The sequence below is a fragment of the Desmodus rotundus genome, chromosome 6 (assembly GCF_022682495.2).
Source record: "Desmodus rotundus isolate HL8 chromosome 6, HLdesRot8A.1, whole genome shotgun sequence".
Taxonomy (NCBI): domain Eukaryota; kingdom Metazoa; phylum Chordata; class Mammalia; order Chiroptera; family Phyllostomidae; genus Desmodus; species Desmodus rotundus.
In genome coordinates, this window is record NC_071392.1 from 113,543,628 (window position 1) to 113,564,635 (window position 21,008).

General features: G+C 36.7%; 1 protein-coding gene across 5 annotated transcripts in view; it reads right to left on the reverse strand.

The window, feature by feature from the left end:
• Positions 1-21,008, reverse strand: part of CBFA2T2 (CBFA2/RUNX1 partner transcriptional co-repressor 2) — a 146,969-nt gene that overhangs the window by 102,688 nt on the left and 23,273 nt on the right. For 4 of the 5 annotated variants that reach the window (XR_008427068.2, XR_002974696.3, XM_024559598.3 and 1 more), the window contains exon 2: positions 15,457-15,564. The exons of the other annotated variant lie outside the window; for it this stretch is intronic. Coding sequence is in view for 2 of the 4 variants with exons in the window: in XM_024559598.3 (XP_024415366.2) it covers positions 15,457-15,564 (108 nt within the window). In the remaining 2 variants the exon portion in view is untranslated. The remainder of the gene's footprint in view (positions 1-15,456; positions 15,565-21,008) is intronic. 5 annotated transcript variants of the gene reach the window in all.

The following is a 21,008-nucleotide window of genomic DNA, read 5'->3' on the forward strand; positions in this document are numbered from 1 at the left end:
AAGACTGAAAAAGATGGAAAGACAGAAAAAAGAGGAAGGAAATAAGAGAGGAAGTAAGAATGCAGGCAGGACTAAGCAATTGTTTCAGAATAAGAAAGTTTAGAGGGACATGACAATTGAACACAGTGTATGATCCTGGACTGGACTGGGGTACAGGAGTTATAAAAGGAATTATTGTTATAACCGATAAAATTTAAATATAGCCTGTGAATTAGGTAACAGCATTGTATTAATATTAAATTTCTTGATTTTAATTATGTGGTTATATGTGAGAATGCATTTGATTTTTGGAAACATACATGAGGTATTTAGGGGCAAAAGGGCGTACTTCCCACTTACTCTCAGAGTGGTTAAGGAAAAAATTATACACACACACACACACCATACACACAATGATAAAGCAAATGAGCAAAATGTAAACAACTGGTGGACAAGAGTTCCTTTTATAATTCTTGCAACTGTCTATAAATTTTCTATTGTAGCAAATATACTTATTTTTTAAAAAGTCTCCATTCACAACGAAACAGTTTGAAAATGTACTTGGGGTATTAAGTGAAACGGGCAGCAGTCCATGGAGTTCCAATGAAGATGCGCACGACAGTCTCTCTCCCCTCTGGTTTCTTATTCTGACGATCACTACTACTGCCATAATGGTTCTGAACATTGTTATTAAAGTTATTTTTACCCGTAAGATTATCAGCTGATTTCTCAAAAGAAACCTTGCAGGCAAGAAGGGGCTGGAAAGAAGTATTTGAAGTCATGAAAAGCAAGGATCTACAACCTGCATTACTCCATCCAGCAAAACTATCATTCAGAATGGAGGGGCAGATAAAGTGCTTCCCAGATAAGGTCAAGTTAAAGGAGTTCATCATCACCAAGCCCTTATTATATGAAATGTTAAAGGGACTTATCTAAGAAAAAGAAGATAAAAAAATATGAATAGTAAAGTGACAACAAACAGCTATTAACAACTGAACCTAAAAAAACAACAAAAAATTTTTTAGTCATGTAATGTTCATTTTATACATATAATGGGTCACTGCTAAAAAAAAGTGTAATTAACTTAAATATAAATATATAATATACAATTAAATATAAGTTAGTGAGAAGCATAAAAATGATTCTACAAATATACTTGAAATGTAGGTCTTTCACTTGGATTTACCAGATCAAATCTCTCATCCAGTGGCTCAGTGGCTTGAGTGCCGGCCTGTGAAGGAAAGGGTCACCAGATTGATTCCCAGTCAGGGCACATGCCTAAGCTGCTGGCCAGGTCCCCAGTTGGGGGTATGAAAGAGGCAACCACATATTGATGTTTCTCTCCCTTTTTTTTTCCCCCTCTTCCCCTCTCTCTAAAGATAAATAAATAAAATCTTAAAGATGACTCTAGACCTTCAATGGTGTCAAAAATAAATAAACAAACAAGCATTGATACTTACAGTCAATTTGCCTTTCATTCAGATTGTCTTTACTTGTATACTTGGAATCTTAATGTATGAATGTGTTGGTGTGTGTATTTCTATATCTATTAAAACAAAACAGTATATTTTATTTCAAGAATGAGGTTATAAAAAGATTGCGGGTTTTTTTTTTTTAAAAAAACAACACATTACAAAATTTTAGTCTATACCCCAAAACCAAAACAATCTTTTCACTTTTAAATTATATAAAGAATCATTGCTTCTCGGCCTTTTGGCTAAGATCAAGTGTAAATTAATATAAAGAATCACTCATGTTCTACTTAAACCAAAATGTAAAGTTAACAAAAATGCAAGCATACTAGTTAAATTGGGTGAAGTAAAAATATATATTAAATAAATATAACTATCTTAAATAGTATTTTTCATGAGAAATTATTTTAAGATAGGTCTTTTTAAAAACTGTCTCCTGGCCCTGGCCAGATAGCTCAGTTGGTAGAGCGTTGCCCCAATATGCCAAAGTTTCAGGTTTGATCCCCAGTCAGGGCACATACAAGAATCAACCAATGAATGTATAAGTGAAATAATAAATAGATCTCTCTCTAAAATCAATAATATAAATAAATAAATAAATAAGGCCTCTTTTACATCTACCATACAAAAATAAAATCATCTTTAAAAGATACCCTCAAGACTGCAAAGTGAGGGTTTTTTTAAAAAGATTTTATTTATTTATTTTTAGAGAGGGGAAGGGAGGGAGACAGAGAGGGAGAGAAACATCAATGTGTGGTTGCCTCCCCTCACTGGGGACCTGGCCTGCAACCCAAGCATGTGCCCCAACCAGAATCAAACCAGTGACCCTTTGCTTAGCAGTTCGGCACTCAATCCACTGAGCCACACCAGCCAGGGTGCAAAATGAGAGTTTTCAAGCCCAGCAAAATGACTTTATAGCATTAGGAGATGATTATTTACAGCAGGAATGAGCAAACTACAGCCTGCTTACTGTTTTGGTAAATAAAGTTTTATTGGAACAGGACCATGCCTATTCCTTTACATATTGCCTGTATCAATTGCTGCTTTCCCATGACAACAGCAGAACTGGGACATGGAGAAAATAGAACCATAATACAAATAAATGTACAGTAAATCCTTTAACAAGGTCAATAGGTTCTTGGAACTGTAGCTAAACTATGTGAAACAAACCAATTTTACCAGAAACTAAAACATCTCATCAACATTATAATGAAATGAAGATAGTGCTCTAAAGGAAAAAAAACACAAGGAAAAGATGGGCCTCACATCAGGGTGTGAAGGGCAGGCTAATGAGGGGTGTGTTGTATGAGGTATTCTCTGATGAAGTGGAACTCAAAAGAAGAGAAGTGAACTAGGTTTTTGATGTTGTTTTTAAAAGAAGAAGATTTCAAGGACTTCAGGTAGAGGGAAGGGAATGTATGGGAAGAAAGATGACCAGTATGAAGAACTGGCATTAAACCTGTAGAAGGAAGATGAAGTTGAGTGACAAGCAAGGGGACAGACCACACAGAGCTTTATTGGGGGTAGTAGGTGGACAACATAGACCAATTTGTCTCAGCTTCTCCATGTCGGATAATCTTTCCAATTCCAAGGACAAAAGCCATCTCTCATTTGCCTTCCTGGGTTTCACAGGCTTGACAACTGTTTAAAATTTGAAATCACACTTGTTCAAAATCCACAAGTGATCTTGAAAACAAACAGAAAAAACACAACTGACCAGAAAATGGAGTGTCTTCCTCTTTAGGTAATTTACAACACACATTTTAAGAGATACTGATTTTCTCTTATAATTCAACAGAAAGAGTCTGGAGTAACTGTTCCAATGTAGCTACCAAGTGAATTATCTAAATCTCTGACCCTCTCTGTCAAATCAGAGGACAGGAGTAGGTGGTTGTTATGATTTCTATCTTGTTTAAACTTTGCTATTTGTCTCACTTAAACTGTGTGAGTCTAAACTCCTCAGTGTGGTCTAGTAATGACATCATTAAATTAAATAATGTGAAAATAAAAAGAGGTTCTGTCTAACTCTCCAATTTACATGACAACATACAAATTTCTTTTTTATCAGTTATTAAAGACTTCATTCTTTGTAGATTTATAAAATACAATTAGCATTACAAAGCTTGGATGAATTTTGTGTCAACTTAAAAAAATACAGAGACGCAATCAAATCCACAAGTGATCTTGAAAACAAACAGAAAAACAATTCTCTTGATATTTGAGTCATTAGCCCTTATGGGACACAAGTCAGACTGCAGCAGCTGTGGATCACTTAAAATCAAGAATTCAATTTAATTGTGGAAACAGATTTTTTAAAGTTGAAGTAGAGAATATATATGAAGCAGGAACTACCATTTGCTGGAATAAACCAACACATAACCCTATATGCTAAAGCATAAGGAATGATATCCAGTTATTCTACTCAAATTAGACTATCTAACTGCTCCCTATAAACACTCAGGTCACATAAGTTCTTCTCTACACACTTAAAAAAATGATTTCCAGACTTATCTCAGGGGTCTTCCCTTTGGGAGAGATGAACCGGAAGCAAGCAGAGTTGATAATGGCCCCTCCTGGTGCTACCAGGTAGTTTGATAGTACATAATCCTACACTAGTACTTTAGATTTTCAGTTACTTGTTGATCTGAGTCTCCATTACTATTCTCTGAGGACAAGGGATATGTCTTAATCAACATACTCAATGCTTATTTGTTGAATAAATAAAAATATCCTGTTTGTTTAAAAAATAAATTTAACAGGCTCAAACCATACAACATTAGCTTTAGAATTTAATACACCGCCTTCCTTTAATTAAAATGGGGCAAGGGAGGATGTATCCAGAAAGTTGAATTAAATACTTATTAAACATAATGTATTCAAATCCTATTATCTTCACTTCAAGAATTCTACAGAAGAGCTATTGGTTTTTGCAATGGCAAAAACTTAGTAATTTCAAGACCACTCTGCTAATAACTATTAGAAATTACTAGCCCAGCCCTGGCTGGTGCTGGTGTTGCTCAGTGGATTGAATGCCGGCCTGTGAACTAACTGAAAGGTCGCCGGTTTGATTCCCAGTCAAGGCACGTGGTGGACCAGGTCCCCAGTTGGGGATGTGTAAGAGGCAGCCAATGGATGGAGAGATCGAGGTGTCTCTCACATATCCTCACTGATGTTTCCCTCCCTCTCTTTCTCCCTCCCTTCCCCTCCCTCAAAAAATAAATAAAATCTTTAAAAAAGAAAATTACTAGCCCAGACTTGGTTTTCCCAACCACTATGACCATTTTCTACCCCTGTTCCGTCCCAAATAAGATATTTATTCTCGGGGCATGCAGCTGTGCGCAAGGACAACGTAGAGTGTTCCATCTGTCAAGTCTTTAGGATCTACAGCTCTTTCTATCTTTCAGAAGGCTTTATGTGAATAACAAAACCGGACGTCCAAATTCCTGTAAGGTTTTTGGTCAGGTATTTATTGAACGCTAGTTTGTAAATTTAAAAACAAATAAGATTGTTGTCTTTGATAGGCCTAAAATTATAACATGAACCCTAACAAAGTTGATGTTCTATTTCATGCTGGTACCAAGCTCTCAGAACACCTTAACTAAATAAACTGACAGCAGTAGCCACCTGCAGACATGTGCTATACTTGGGCCACTCATTTGGGATAGGAAAAAAAAATATCCAACATTCAAAATAAAAGTTTTACTGAGGTATAATATACATACCATAAAATTCACCTGATTTAAGTGCACAATTCAATGATTTTTAGTAAACCAACAGAGTTGTTATAACCATCACCACAATCCCATTTTAGAACATTTCCATCACCCCCAAAATCTCTTCTGTCGCTTTACAGGAAATCTCATTTAAAACCACAGTCTCAGGCAACCTCTTACCTGCTCATTCTGTCCCTATAAATTAACTATTCCTAGACATTTTACATAATCAGAATTATATAACATATTGTCTTTTGAGTCTGCCATCTTTAACTTACTTATCCTGTTTCCGAGGTTCATCCATGTTGTGGAATGTATCAGTATTCATTCCTTTTTATTGCCACATAGTATTCAACCAGTGAACACACCACATACCAACTCGTGGTTACTGAATAACACTGCTGAGAACAATATAGTACAAGTTTGAAATGGTTGTTTTTAACGATTTTTGACCAGTTTTATCTGCTTTTGAAGGAGTGGATTTGCCAAGCTCCTCCTCCTACCATTCAAGAAGTTCCACCTTAGCCAAGTTTTTTAAGTGGTGATTTCTCTTGATTATTCTGAGATTATGTTCTTATGAGTAGTTTGCGATTTTGATGTCTTGTTTATAAAGATTATAATAACATACAACTATATGTTCTTCTAGTACTATCACAGGTTCATTTTTTTAGTTCATTCTTAACTCCAAATAGAATTTGATATATACAGAAAATTCATGGTTAAAAAGCCTAAAATAAGAGTTTTATTAAGATACACAAACCTGTTGTTGAAGCCTATTACCCAAAGGAAACTAAAATCCAAAGACCACAGAAGTACTTACTAATTAAAAGACCAAAACTCCTAGTTCCCGAGGTGGAAGAGTACCTTTAGGTGAACGCTAACACCCACACAAACCCCCTGGCCGGTGTGGCTCAGCTGGTTGGGATGTCGTACAGTGAACCCAGCAGTCGCGGATTCGATTTCCGGTCAAAGCACACGCCTGAGTTGCAGATTTGATCCCCAGTTGGGCCTCTCCTGCAGAAGGCAACTGCAAGACAACCAATCCAAGTTTCTCTCCCTCTCTCTCTAAAGTCAATAAGCATGTTCTCAGGTGAGGATTAAAAAAACAAACAACAAACATCCTCAGAAGAGGCCTAGCACTTATACAACAACCTGAATACAGAGATGCTACTTTCCTTATAAATTTCCCACTTTACATATTGGGGTTACTTCTTGTTTTTACTCTTCAGAAAAGCGTTTCTGATTTATAATAAAAGTTAGTGAAAAAATACTTACTTCAGAGAGATTTTTACAACTAGATTTGTTGGAATGCCTCCATTCAAAAAGTGAAAATGCCTATACAGATTTTTCTATTACACCTAAGTTAAGTTTTGGCCAAGCAGCCTTTTTATTTCCTGTCTCTTAACAGAATAAGATGCATGAGACATAAGAAATATTAAAGCATTCAGTAATCTGTTAGAGCAACAAAATGTTAAGGTTAATAGTTTCTACTTTTATAAAACAACTATAAAACCTACAGATAAATATCCATACATTCTGCTGGAAAACCCTACAAATTCTTCAGTTCATTCTAATTATCCCTGTGTGTTTTCACAGAAAAGTTTACTTTTACCACATTCCCTTAAAATTCTCTTAAGACCTAATATTTCACTTTTAACAAATTCTAGCTCTGAAATGAAACTAAATGGAGAGCCAATAAAACCTTAATTTTCTCTGCTATTATATGTGGTAAACTTTTAATTGCAAAAAAATACATCCAAACAGGCCACGGTGAGCTAAACTAATTTTTCAGAGTAAACAAATAGAAATTCAAAATTCACATCAACTAAAAATCTCTTTCCTTTAGTCTTTAGGGTTATGGCCACTAAGGCAAGGTTTTATAACCTTCATTATCATAAATTTTTTAAAAATTAATCCTCACCTGAGAATATCTTTATTGATTTTTGAGCAAGAGGTGGGGAGAGAGAAACATAGGAACAGAAACATCAATGTGAGAAACATCAATTGTTTGCCTCCCATACACGCGCTGAGCAGTTCTCAAACCTGCAACCTAGGTGTGTGCCATAACTGGGGATGGAGCCCGCAACCTTTGGGTGTACAGGACGATGTCCCGACCAAGCAAGCCAGCCGGCCAGGCTACCCTAATTTTTTCAAATATAAAGGTATCACAGAAGTGTTTATTATGAAGTCATTGCAAATGTTCAGGAAAAAAGAAAAATGTATCAGTCACAAATAAACGAGATATATCAGCAGTGCCATTAAAGTTTCATGGACAAGAAACTATCTTCTCCCTCAGCTAAACAATTTAAGAGGCAGAAAATTCAGTCTTATTATTTCCCAATGATTATTAAGTTGTAGGCTTGAACAGAAGACACAGGCCTCGTAGGACACTTAACAAAACAGCCTCGTACAGTTAACGATTTCATTATTTAAATTGGCACATGGCAGATTATGTTAACAGATTTATTTATTGACTAAGTCTAATCGTATTTCCTCGGTTGGCATCAATACGGTATCTACTATTTATGTTTGCTTCAACACTAGATATTTGTACAAAAGTCTCCCATATTTGATTTCTACCATAGAAATTGGAGTTTCAATATAATATAGGACTTTTTAATGGTAGACTGCAAAAGAATAAATAAATAAATAACCCTAATGAGTGCTGAAATAATTCATTTGTGAATCCCATTCACAAGCCAAAGAATTTCCTTTTTATTGCAAGAAAATAGAACATTTTGTAATTAAATGTTCCACAGTAATGTATTAAGATCCCAGGTAATGTAACAGCATTTTTCAAAAATTTGCTAAGTGAAATAAGCCAGTCAGGGAAAGACAAATGCCATATGATTTCACTCATATGTGAAATCTAATGAACAAACTGAACTAACAAGCAAAACAAAGACAAACTCATAGAGAGAGAACAGGCTGACATCTTGGGCGGAGGTGGGGTGGGGCAGGGAGGAGTTAGAGGGTAGAGAAATTGAGCAGAAAGGAAAAAGGACTCATGGACATGGACAACAAAGTGGTGGATTGCAGGGCGGGGGGAGATATAAGGGGAATAAAAATGGTAATGGAAAAAATACAATAAAAATAAATTTTTTAAAATTGTCATGTCATCACCTTTTCTGGCATATGGCTTTTCTATTTTACTTTTTAAAAGATATTATATATTTATTTTTAGAGAGAGGGGAAGGGAGGGAGAAAGAGTGAGAAACAGCAATGCGAGAGAGAAACACTGATCATTGCCTCTTCCACGTGCCCTGACTGGGGACCAAACCTGCAACCCAGGCATGTGCCCTGACCTGGAATCACATAGGCGACCTTTCGCTTTGTGGGATGACACCCAATCAACTAAGCCACACCAGTCAGGGCTGCCTTTTCTATTTTAACGTTTAATAGTTCAATGTGATTCAAAATACAACTCAAGATAGCATTCTTTTTAAGAAATAATGCTTCATAACCCTAGCTGGTGTAGCTCAGTGGATGGAGCACAGGCCTGCCAACCAAAGGGTTGCCGGTTCGATTCCCAGTCAGGGCACATGCCTGGGTTGCAGGCCAGGTCCCCAGTAGGGAACACATGAGAGGCAATCTCCCCCTTTGTTTCTCTCCCTCTCTTTCTCCCTCCCTTCCCTTCTCTCTAAAAATAAATAAATGAAATCTTAAAAAAAGAAAGAATGCTTTATAAAGTTTAAATGCCTATTATTTAACAAATATTTTTGAATTATACATATTTAAACCAAACAAAAAGTATAGAAAATATGGATAACTTCATTAAGAAAAAGCAAATTATAAGCTGTAAACTTCATGACATTAGGGACAATATGTCTACTTTGCTTTCTATTCTATTCATTTACTCAACCAATATTTATTAATCATCTATCACATGTCTGACAATGTTCTAGGCAATGGAGATATATCAATAAACAAAACAGACAAAATCCCTGTCCTTTTGGGAACTTACTTTCTAGCAAAGAAAGACAGACAATAACAAAATAAATAAAATACACAGTACGTTAGAAGGTTATAAGCTGGTAAAGCGGGATGAGGAAGGAAGGCAGGGTGCAATTTTAAATGGGGTAGCCTCGTTGGCCCCATTGAGAAGGTAAGTGAAGAACTGAGCCATAGACAGGTAAAGAAACAGCAGTCTAGGTAAAGGTCCTGACTCCAGATGGGGACTAGAGTATTCAAGGAACTGTAAGATCCATGTGGCTGGAACTGGGAAAGCAGAAGAATGAGTCAGAGACGTAAAAGGAGGGGGGTGTTTTAGACCATAGAAAACTTGAAGGTCATTGAAAAAACTTTGGTTTCGAGTAAAGTGAGAGTCACAGGGTTCTAAGCAGTAAATTTACAAGACCTAACTAAATTGACCACTTTGGCTGCTGTGTTCACAACAGATGGTGAGGCAGTAACAGAGGCAGGGAAAACAACTGGCATGCAACTCCAATAAGCCAGGTCAGAGGTGTTGTGGTCTGGACCAGAATAGGAAGGGTGAAATTAAAATGCTATTCAGATTCTGTATATATTCTCAAGGTGAAGCAAACAGGATCTCTGCCTGATTAGATGTGGGAAATGGAAAAAAAAAACCCAAAACAGTCAAGAATAAGTCCAATGTTTTTGGTTAAAGAATAGAGTTGGGGAAGACTGAAGAAGGACATGATCTGAGGGGGAAATCAGAAGTTCAGATTTAGACATTTTTCAGTTTGAGACATCTATCAGATATCCAAGTGGAGAGGTCATGTAGGCAATTGGACAAACCAATTTCAAACCAACTTGAACTGAGAGTTCAAGTTACTGGGCCGGAGATATAAATCTGGAAGTTGTTAGAACAGGGGAAAAGGTATAGGGAATAAGAAGCATAAATGGTAGGTACAAAATAGACAGGGGGAGGGTAAGAATAGTACAGGAAATGTAGAAGCCAAAGAACTTATATGTACGGCCCATGGACATGAAATAAAGGGGTGGGATGCTGGTTGGAGGGCAGGTGGAGGGGACAAAGGGTGGGGGGGAATGGAACAACTGTAATAGCATAATCAATAAAATATATTTTAAAAAGTTAATGGGCTAGAGATATAAATCTGGAAGTTGTTAGCATATAGATAATATTTAAAGCCATGAGGTTCCATGAGTTAACCAAGGGAATGAATATAGATACAGACAAGAGATTCAAGTGCTGAACATTGGGCACTGGATAGTCCAATGCTTAAGAGATTGGGAAGAAAAGGAAGAACCATCAAAGGAAACTGAGATGGTATAGCCACCAGTGAGATACAAAGAAAACCTACAGAGTGTGATGATGCCCTAGAAACCAAATGAAGAAAGTGTTTCAAGGAGAATGATCAAATTGGGTCAACTGCTTTAAGATGAAGACTAAGAATTACTACTGGATATCCTCACCTGCAAGGAAGATGAGACATGTACTTACCACAATAAATATGTGTTCAGTGAATATACAAAGCAAAATATTATAACATCATTATTTCAAATTCTCTTCAATACTTCGGAAAAGTCACTCTTGAAAATACATCAAACTAAACATACTAATCAAAGATCAACTTTGTCAAATTCTTCTGCAAAAAAACTTTTTGTTTTGAACGTTCAGATTATCACAGCTAAAACTGGAAATTGGCAGTGCTTTGCCATATGACTACCATAAATAACACTAGCTGTCTTCTACTTGGTAACAATGGAAACTTCCAAATGTGGCATAAAATATAAAGAGCAGTGATCAGGAAACTATCACTGCCAATCACTTTTCCCTTCTGAGCCTTCATTTTTTTTTTTACCTATAAAATAATCTTCATTATGTTTTTCCCTCTAAGAATGACCTGTTCTTCTGATCAAATTCCAAAGAAGATAACTATCTTCTCCTTGGAGACTTGACAGATTCTCTAGTCCCTGTTCATCTCCCCCTTCTCTGAACCCCAACAATCATTTACTTTCACTATATAACAGACTATTCATTTGATTCTGTATCAATACTGCCTCGAGTGTGTGTTCTCTTAGCTGTTTTATGTGTGTATCTTAAGCGTCCCCATTGCACCAGAAAATCTTAAGTACTGGGTTGGCCAAAAAGTCCATTTAGTTTTTTCCATAAAATGAAAGACACATTTTTCATTTTCACCAATAATTTTATTGACTCGGATATTTTGAGTATGTTGGCTATGTCCCACTATTGGCTTCTAGTGGGTTGAGGCCAGGAGTGCTGCTAAACATCTTCCAATGCATAGAGAGCCTCACAGCAAAGAATTATTTGGCCAAAATGTCAATAGCACCAAGAAACTTTGCTAATAACCACTTTTGAAATGTTTCATCAGTCCCAGCACCTTCTCCATACATTGCAAATCTTTTTTGGTATTTCCACTTTCTTGAAATAATAAAGCATAATATGCCAAAAATGTTGCATATTTCTTCTATCTTCGATATTAAAATTCCTGCACAAAAATTAATCAATTTTGATGGTTTTTTAAAATGCATGCTGATATGACAGCTGTCACAATACAATCTAACAAAATTGTTTCAAATGAAGTTAAAGACAACTAAGCACTACTAGAGCCACTGAACAGAAAAAACTAAACAAACTTTATGGCCAACCCAATATATACTTGTTTTGTTTTCCCTTACAATATATAACAATGTTTCAATAGAAATTAATGACTTAATGGAACAAATAAAGAATTAGTAAGCCCTGACTGGTGTCATTCAGTTGGTTGGGTATCGTCCCACAGAGTGAAGGGTTGCCAGTTCAATTCCCAGTCATGGTACATGCTTGTGTTACAGGTTCATTTCTGGACAAGGCGAGTACAAGAGGCAACCAATCAATGCTTCTCTCTCACATTGATGCTTCTCTTCCTCTCTCAAAAAATAAATAAAATCTTAAAAAATAAAGAATTAGTAAGAAAGATCTCTTCTGTTCCTACAAAGACTGAAAGTATAGCTTTCTGTAAGACAGCTGTGCTATATAGTTTATTTTGTAGGATTAAGAAGAAAATTCAAATGCATGTATGAACACAATAAGCTTTTTGCATAAATAAGAGGCTAATCAGAAACTAAAAAAAAAAAGTCAAAAGGGTACCTTAAACTTAGGGTACAAATAGTTCATATAACTCATGAAAATCTCTAGAATCCTAGGTAGCCAGGAACAAAATAAACCTAGCTCTTGACAGGTTTTAAGTAATTTCTTCTAGAGATGATCACTGCTTTTGACTACTGATGGAGTTAATCAAGAGATCATAACTATGTTTTCTGAAGAGCAAGACAAGGTACTGGGCTAGGTGTTACAAATCATATAGGACCCTAGCCCTTCCAGTTAAACTCTCCTGAGGATCTTGTTAAATGAACATTCTCAGTCCCATCTCAGACTCAGTGAATCAGAATTCAGAGGGAGGTTCCAGGAATCCAAACTTTAAGTTCTTCAGGTAATTCTTCTATACACTCCAGTTTAAGAAAAACCACACACTAAGAGATGCAAAGATAAGTAAGAAAGTCCCTCCCTCCAATATGACTATAATATAGTAAGGAATAAATGTACACATGGCACAATATAATAATGAAATATAAAGTAAAAAGTACCAAAAATGGTAGGAACATCTCTTCTAGCTACGCAAACAAAAAACAAGTCAGGCTTCATGGAGAACATAGGTAGGTTTTTTAGTGCAGATGAGTTGAGAGAAATGCACCTGTAACTGAGGGAAATGGAAAGAACTAAGAGGAAAAAAAATGGTTTAATGCAGGGAATATAAAATGGTATGGCATCAGACCCTGGCTGGTGGGGCACAGTGGATTTAGCACCAGCCTGCAAACCGAAAGGTCACTGGTTCAATTCCCAGTCAGGGCACATACCTGGGTACCTCTCAGTAATGTTCCAACTGCTTTATTGATTTATGAAAGCCAAAGGCATTAAACTAATACCTCCTACTTGCACAACCCTTAGAGGTTACTTTCTACATTATATTCTATGTGAACAGCACCCCCTAGAGAACAACTCCAGAATATGATGTAAATCAGGAGTTAATGGCTATGGCTAGTTGTATGCCAGTCAGATGTTTCCACAAGTATCCTGGATGTAAAGATTTTATTAGCATACTTTATTTGCAGAGTACTAAGGAAAAGTCTAACAGTTTAGAATTGATTACTGTGTATATTTAACATAACAAATAAAAGTAACCTGTATCATCTTCTGTTTTTGAAGTCCCTTATTTAAAAATATTAAATAGCCCAATAAGTCTTTTCCTAATATGCAGTCTTACCACAGCAACTTTTTTTAATGGAACCCTAACAGTCTTAAGCTGTTTTTCAAACAGCATGTTATAAGGGAAGTCTCTCCACACATACTAATCAGATTACTATTTTTAAACTATAAATATATATGTGTAACCCTTAAAGTACTGAACAGTCTATTTCAGCTGAAACAATGTGATTTTTAATAAGGTTTGTGAAGTGGCACAGAGAGAAGAAATGGTTTAGTTACTCCAAACTTCCACCCTGTTACATGAATGACCCTGTGTGACAGCCAAAATCAACATTAAAAAATAACCCTGACCAGTGTGGCTCAGTTGGTTGGGTGTCCTCCGACAAAGCAAAATGTTGCTGGTTCGATTACCACTCAGGGCACATGCCTGGGTGGTGGGTACGGTAACTGGTCAGGGCATGTACAAGAGGTAACTGATAGATGTTTCTCTCTCACATTGATACTTCTCTCCCTCTCTTTCTCCTTCCCTCCCCACTCTCTAAAAATAAATAAACAAAACCTTTTAAAAATTTAAAAGGCAAAGTTAATTATTCTTTTCAAGTTAACCTTTAATCAAATAAAAAATATTCCCACCATTTTCATATCATATAAAATTCAACTTATTTCCCCCTGAAACTTTAATCTTACCCCCCACCCGAACACCCAAATTTTGCAAAGCATTTTGTTCCTTCTAAATTAACTATGGAAACAACTATTTTGGAAACTATGATATACTTGTACTAGGTATTTTGAAGAATACAAAGATTTTCAAAAAGTCCCAGTCCTTAATTGAGTAAGATGGCAACTCAAAAGGGATGTGAAGAATGGAGGAAAATGAGTAAATGAAGTAGACTGCGTTGACCCTGACACAAGAGGAAGAATTCATAGGACCTGAAAAATGAAGAGGGTATCCTGCCCAAGGATAACAAGATAAACAACAGTACAGAAACAGGGAAAGCAAGCAAGCAAGCATTCACTGATCCAGTGCTCACAATAGTGCCAGACTAAATATTTACTGACTACCCACATTTTTGTGTTCCTGGCATACAGTCAGGATTACTGTTTTTTTCTTTTAATCTTCATATTGTGAGAACCTTCTCATGTTAGTATCTTCTTGCAGATGAGCACATAGTACCCAGAGGTTAAGGACTTTATCAATGATTACACAGATATTACGTGGCAAAGCAGGAATTCAAACCAAATTCTCAATCTCAACTCTAATGCTCACCTCACATGTGTTGACATTATTTCAGGTGGAGACTGGACTAGAGTAAGTTGGATGGGTGAACACAAGTCAATTATTCGCAGGAAGGGAAAGATCTCATTGTGGAGGGATACCTGGGAACCATGATGTAGCCTTGAAACAATGAAATCAGGGTTTTCTGAAGGCAATTTTTCATAGTCACAAGCAAGATAGATGTGAGAGAAGAATGTCTGGTATTAGAGAGATTACTTAGTGATTTTAAAAAATATATGATATGATAATGGCTAGGACCAACATGAAAACAGGAGGGAATGGAAGAGGACCGACTCTCTCAGGTACTGACAACATAGAAAATATTGGTATTAAGTAAATATATAAAATAATTGATTAATTGAAAGAAGTAAAATCATCTATGGATGTTGTAGATAATCTAATAGAATCTACAATGTTTTGTAGATGTGGAAACATCTACAAAAAGGTTATTAGAATAATTTAGCAAAGTTGCAGAATGTAAGATCAATATACAAAAACCAACTGTGCTGCTTCTGCATAGTTGCAATGATCGAAAGTTGAAATCAAAAACAAAAACAATTACAATAGTATAAAAACTGTGAAATACTTAATAAATTTGACAAAGATATATAAGAAAGGTACTTCCAAACTTCAAACATTGCCAAAAAATGTAATGAAGATCTAAATAAATGGAGAGATAAACTATTATATGTTCACAAATGGGAAGAATCAATACTGTTATGGTATCAATTCTCCCCCCAAAAAGATTCAATGTGGTCCTGAATGAGATGGTGGTGTTCTGCAAACCGAGGGGTCACCGGTTTGATCCCTGATCGGGACACATGCCTGGGTTGCTGGCTCCAGTTTGATGTGGCTGATCGGTGTTTGTTCTATCAGTGTTTGTTCGTGCATCGATGGTTCTCTTCCTTTCTTTCTTGCTCCCTTCCGCTCTCTCTAAAAATAAATAAAAATTCAATGTGGTCCCAATGAAAATCGCAGCATGCTTTTTTTTTTTTTTTTGGTAGAAATTGTTGATTCTAAAATTGATTTGGAAATGTAAAAGCCCTAGAGTAGCCCACACAACTTTGAAGAAAGAAGAGTACATTTGGAGGATTAATACTATCTGATTTTACATTATGGTACACCAAACTGTGTGGTATAGGTATAAAGATAAGAAAAAAAACTAATGCATATCTCACAGATAAGAATAATGAGCTAAAAATGGATAAAAGACCTAAATATAAGACCAAACCTATACAAGTACCAGAAGAACCCATAAAAGAAAATCTTTTGTGTCCTTGGGTTAGGCAAATATTTCCTAGATACAACAACAAAAGCACAGCAGAGCCCATAAAAGAAAAGAAAATTGGTAAACTGTACTTCAAAAAACTTTTTATAGTTTCTACTCTTCAGAAAACATGACTATGACTGAGAGAAAAAAAAGACAAGTTACAGACTGAGAGAAAATATCTGATAAAGGACTTACACTCAGAATATATAAAGAACTCTCAAAACTCACTAAGAAAATAAACAACCCAATTTGTTTAAATGGGTAAAAGATTTAACCAGACATTTCACCACAGAAGATATATGGATGGCAAATAAGAACTTGAAAATATTTTGGAAAAATAGTTTGCCAATTTCTTAAATAGTTACAGATCTACCATGCGATCAGCCGTGCCACTCCCACGTACTTACAAAGGAAGCCTTATTTGCAACAGCCAAAAACTTGAAACTTTCAACTCAAGCATCTATCGACAGGTGAATAAGCAAACAAATGAGATTTATCCATATAGTGTTATACAACAATATAAGGGAATGAACTACTGATACATAAATCTTATAAGAGTTATGCTTTATGAAAGAAGCCAAAGGAAAAAAGGAAGACAAGAAAGAAGGGAGCCCTGGCTGGTATGGCTTAGTGGATTGAGCACCGTCCTGCAAACCAAATGGTCGCTGGTTCAGTTCCCAGTCAGGGCACATGTCTGGCTTGCTGGCCAGGTCCCCAGTGAGGGATGCATGAGAAGCAACCACACATTGATGTTTCTCTCCCTCTCCTTCCCTTCTCCTCTGTCTGGAAATAAATGAATAAAAGGGAGGAAGAGAGGGAGGGAGGGACTTAGTGTGAGAGGAGAAATTTACGAAGGGGCAAAAGAATATGTTACCAAACTCAAGAGGTCTGCCTCTTGGTGTGCTCCGTTCAAAAAAGACATGGTTGTCACCAGGTAGTTTTATTTACTTGAAGCAAGTAAAGGAGACAGGGGATTCATATCCAGAGCTCTGCCTCCCAGAAGGGAGCCTTAGTCACTGCTTATATATTGTACACTATTTGGTCAATTACATGTTGATTTCTTCCTTGCAGTTGACTACTTTCATCAGGTTTTCATGTCAGCTCATTGTGTTTACATCTGCATCTCCAAACTACTATGACACAATTTAAAATTTAGCAAGAGATAACATTTAAAACTGTCCAGACCTTGAGACTACTGTCCTAGCTAACAGAAATTTGTTGGGAGTGATTGATATGTTCACTATCTTGATTGTGGTGATGATTTCACAGATACATCCATGTCAAAACTTATCAAACAATATACTTTAAACATATACATTTTATTGTGTGTCCATGATATCTCAATTTCTCAAAAAGTGAAAGAACAAAATTAAGTATATGCAAGGGAAAAGTACTAAAGGTTTAAGAAGAAAAAGTCAAGAAGAAGTTACTATTTGTTAGGGGGCAGGGGGTAGATCCCTGATGATTCCAAGCAGTTTGAAACAGCTGGATGTGAAAAGACAGCGAATCAAACCAAAAGTCATCTGTAGGCAGTGAGAAACACGGGTCTGAAACAAAAAGGAATCATTCCTTGAGAAACTGCAGAAGACAGAACACAAGGCACAGGAAGGTGCCAAGTTAGCTCAATATCTCATTAAGCTATAACATTATTTATGGTGCATTCCCCTTAGGCTGTCAGCTTTTTAAAATGCAAAAGACGCCTATGATGGTGTGGCTCAGTGGACTGAGCGCTGACCTGGGAACTGAAAGGTCGCAGGTTCCATTCCCAGTCAGGGCATGTGCCTAGGCTGCGGGTTGGGTCGCCAGTTGGGGGTGTGCAAGAGGCAACTGATTGATGTATCTCTCGCACATCAATGTTTCTTGCCCTCTTTTCCTCCCTTACCCTCACTAACAATAAATAAATAAAATCTTTAAAATGCCAAAGATTATTCTCCTGGCTTATTTCACTGATAAATACATCTGAAACAAGAGATTCAGACAAGGCCCACATCCTCTCACAAGTCCTGTCCAAGCAAACTTGGCTCAACTTGCTTTGAAATGGTCTTTCTCAAAAAAATCTAACACACCTTGTAGAATTCATCTTAATAATAAGCATTCAAGGAGACACAGTTTAGCAGAAAATATCTGAACCTGACATACATCTAAATTACTTAAAGCAAGGAGGAAAAGCTAGTCTAAAATGTATCTTGTTATATACATTAACAAAAATGTCATGTTCTAAATAAATAGCTCAGAGAAGAGCTAATAGCTTACATTCCTATCTGAATCAAATATCCAGTCCCTATCTTCTCGCTGCACCTCCCCTGCAGTAAATACAAATGGCACCTTCTCAACAGAGCCTTAAGCCCCTCTTCACTGTGCCCTTGATAGCATTACTGTACTTGAACAACAACAGCACTTAGTTCCTTAAGCTATTAGAGGTTAAGTACTGATCTACTCATCACAAATCCTAAACACAGTATTCTCTATAGACAAGGTGCTAAAACAGGAAAAAGAGGAGTTGGATAGCATTGGGCCAGAAGTGCCAAGATCTAAAGAGGCCTAGAAACCAAACCCAAGGCCTAGAAATCAAACCCAAGGCTCAAACCCAAGTTCTAGTTTTCCTTCATTTAGTGTAGCTGACTGAAGCCGAGGGGATAAGTACATAGGAGTTCACTACATTATTCTGTCAACTTTATGTTCAAAATTCTCCAGAATAAATTGTTTAAAAATAATAATAAAGGGTAGGTGAGGTTATGATCAAACCCTTTTTGTTCAAACTTTCCTACCTTTGAACTTTTCTTTCCTTTTTCCTTTAAACTTGATCTTTGCCAGCCTCCCCGCTTTGTTGTCAACAGGTCCACTGGGTCATTAGCCATTTAACAAATGGCGGTTTGAAGGATAAAAGACAGACCCTTTACACAAGCGGTGGAATTCCAAATGCTAGACTCTTGGCTCCACAATGTCTGATTCAGAAGAACTGCTGGGAGCTATTAGTTCAGCTCGCCCACCCAGGCATATGAAGACTCCTTCCTTTTACACCACTCCCATATGCCTCTCATTTATGCCTACACAGCTTTGTGCTTGTGTGCTATCGTTTAGCACAGGAATACAGCAGACCCAGTGTAACCACAGAAATTATTGGGAGAGTCCAAGGATAAGGAATCCAGAATGAAGCAGTTTCAAATTGGAATTGCAACAGATCAGAGTTTTTTTCTAGTGGGGCAACAATCCAACAAAAGTGCATTTTCAAAATCCCCAGACACAAAATGAGGATATACAGTAACAGTATGTGAGATCCATTCCGGCCTAAATGAGAGCATTTGCCATCTTGTAAGCGTATCTTGTGCTTTTCCACCACTGAGCCTTTGTTAACATTCTCCCTTATGCCTGGAATTGTGGCCTAGGTCATAACTGAATCTCTGTTTTCATTAAAAAATTTTTAAGTATTATTGCCCTGACTGATGTGGCTCAGTTGGTTGGGCATCGTCCTCCAAAATGAAAGGTCACCAGTTTGATTCCCAGTCAGGGCACACGCCTGGGTTGCAGGTTCTGACCCTGGTCTGGGCATGTAGGAAAGGCAACGGACCAACGTTTCTCTCCCACATCAATGTTCTTTTCCCTCTCTTTCTCCGTCTTTTCCCTTCTCTCTAAAAATAAATAAAATCATTAATAAATATTTTTAAGTATTATTGTTTTCTTTCTTGATACAAAGATACTGGCAGTAATATTATGCATAGGTCTTTTTGTTTTGTTTTTTATTTTTTCTTAACTCACAAAGAGAACAAAGTAAAGGGGACTGAGATGGGAAGATCTGCAGTAATGAAACTAGAATTTAAAGAGGAACAGGAGGTTTTTTAAAAAAAAAACATGAATGTGAAAGAAATGTCACAATGTGAAAATAACTGGGTCATAGGCAGTACAAACTCCCAGTGGAGAAAGAAAAAGGTTCAGATTTCCTTAAACAAGCCAACTGGTGACACCATCGGCCCCAGGACTTGATATTGGATTGAACAGATTAAGTAGGCTCTTGGTCAGACAGCCTTGATTCTCACTCAAAAGAGTGGACACATTAAGTAAGGTATACTCATATACATAACTGTGGCAAATATGATTTATAAGTCATATCCCAGATTCCACACCCAAGAATAATGGAGAGAAATATAACTGACACTTGAGTCAAAGGTTGATAATAAAGGCCTCATCTGATTCAGAGAAGAGGGGAAAATTGCCAACAGAACAAATCGAGCCAACCAAACAAGTCTGGATGTGTGATGACCTGCTCTTCTTTAGATCACTCTGACAGCTACCCTTTAAGGCCTGGTTCAGATGACATTTTCCACGTGCGGCCTTTACTGATCACCTCCTCTACATGTTCTCATCTTAACCTGCCTCACTCAGTCACTTGAGTGCACAAGCCATATACCTCTGACAAGGTATCAAGTTTCTTAAGATCTGGAAAACTTATCTCTCTGCCTTTCATGAAAAATATGCTAAATATATATTTTTTTTCTTTGGTTTTTGAAATTTGGGCAAATTACAATATACAGAACTCACAGGAATAAAATTTTAATAACCAGAAAACACACACTTATTATAAAACATATACAAATTAAATGGTATATATAACTATCTAGGAGATCAAGGAGAATAATACTTTTAATAAGGTTCCTGGATTTAGCAAACTTTATCAAACATACATAAAGAGAGCTAGCTTAACATGGCCCCACAAATCTTGCAAAGTAGCTGAGTATTTGAAAAAAAGCAGCTTACTGCCAAGTGATACTATAATATTCGGAAACACTAGAATGATCACAATTATAATGACAGATAGAAAGGGCCGCTTAGCCCATCATTCAAATACATACCTGCACTCACTCGGGCATGTGCCTTCGTGGCCCAACTCCTACCCTAAATGTTGCAATGCAAGCCAGGTGAGTAAGATATGGAAAACTAGAACTTTCAAGGCCTCCAACCACACACACATACAAAAAAGCAAAAGCAGACCGGGATAAATTCCTCTCCAAGTGGTATTCAAAGAACAGTCCTCTTCACGTGGAAATATGGCTTCAGATATGTACTTCCTTTATTACAATCAATTTGAGATTTTTATTTGCCTTAGTGAAAA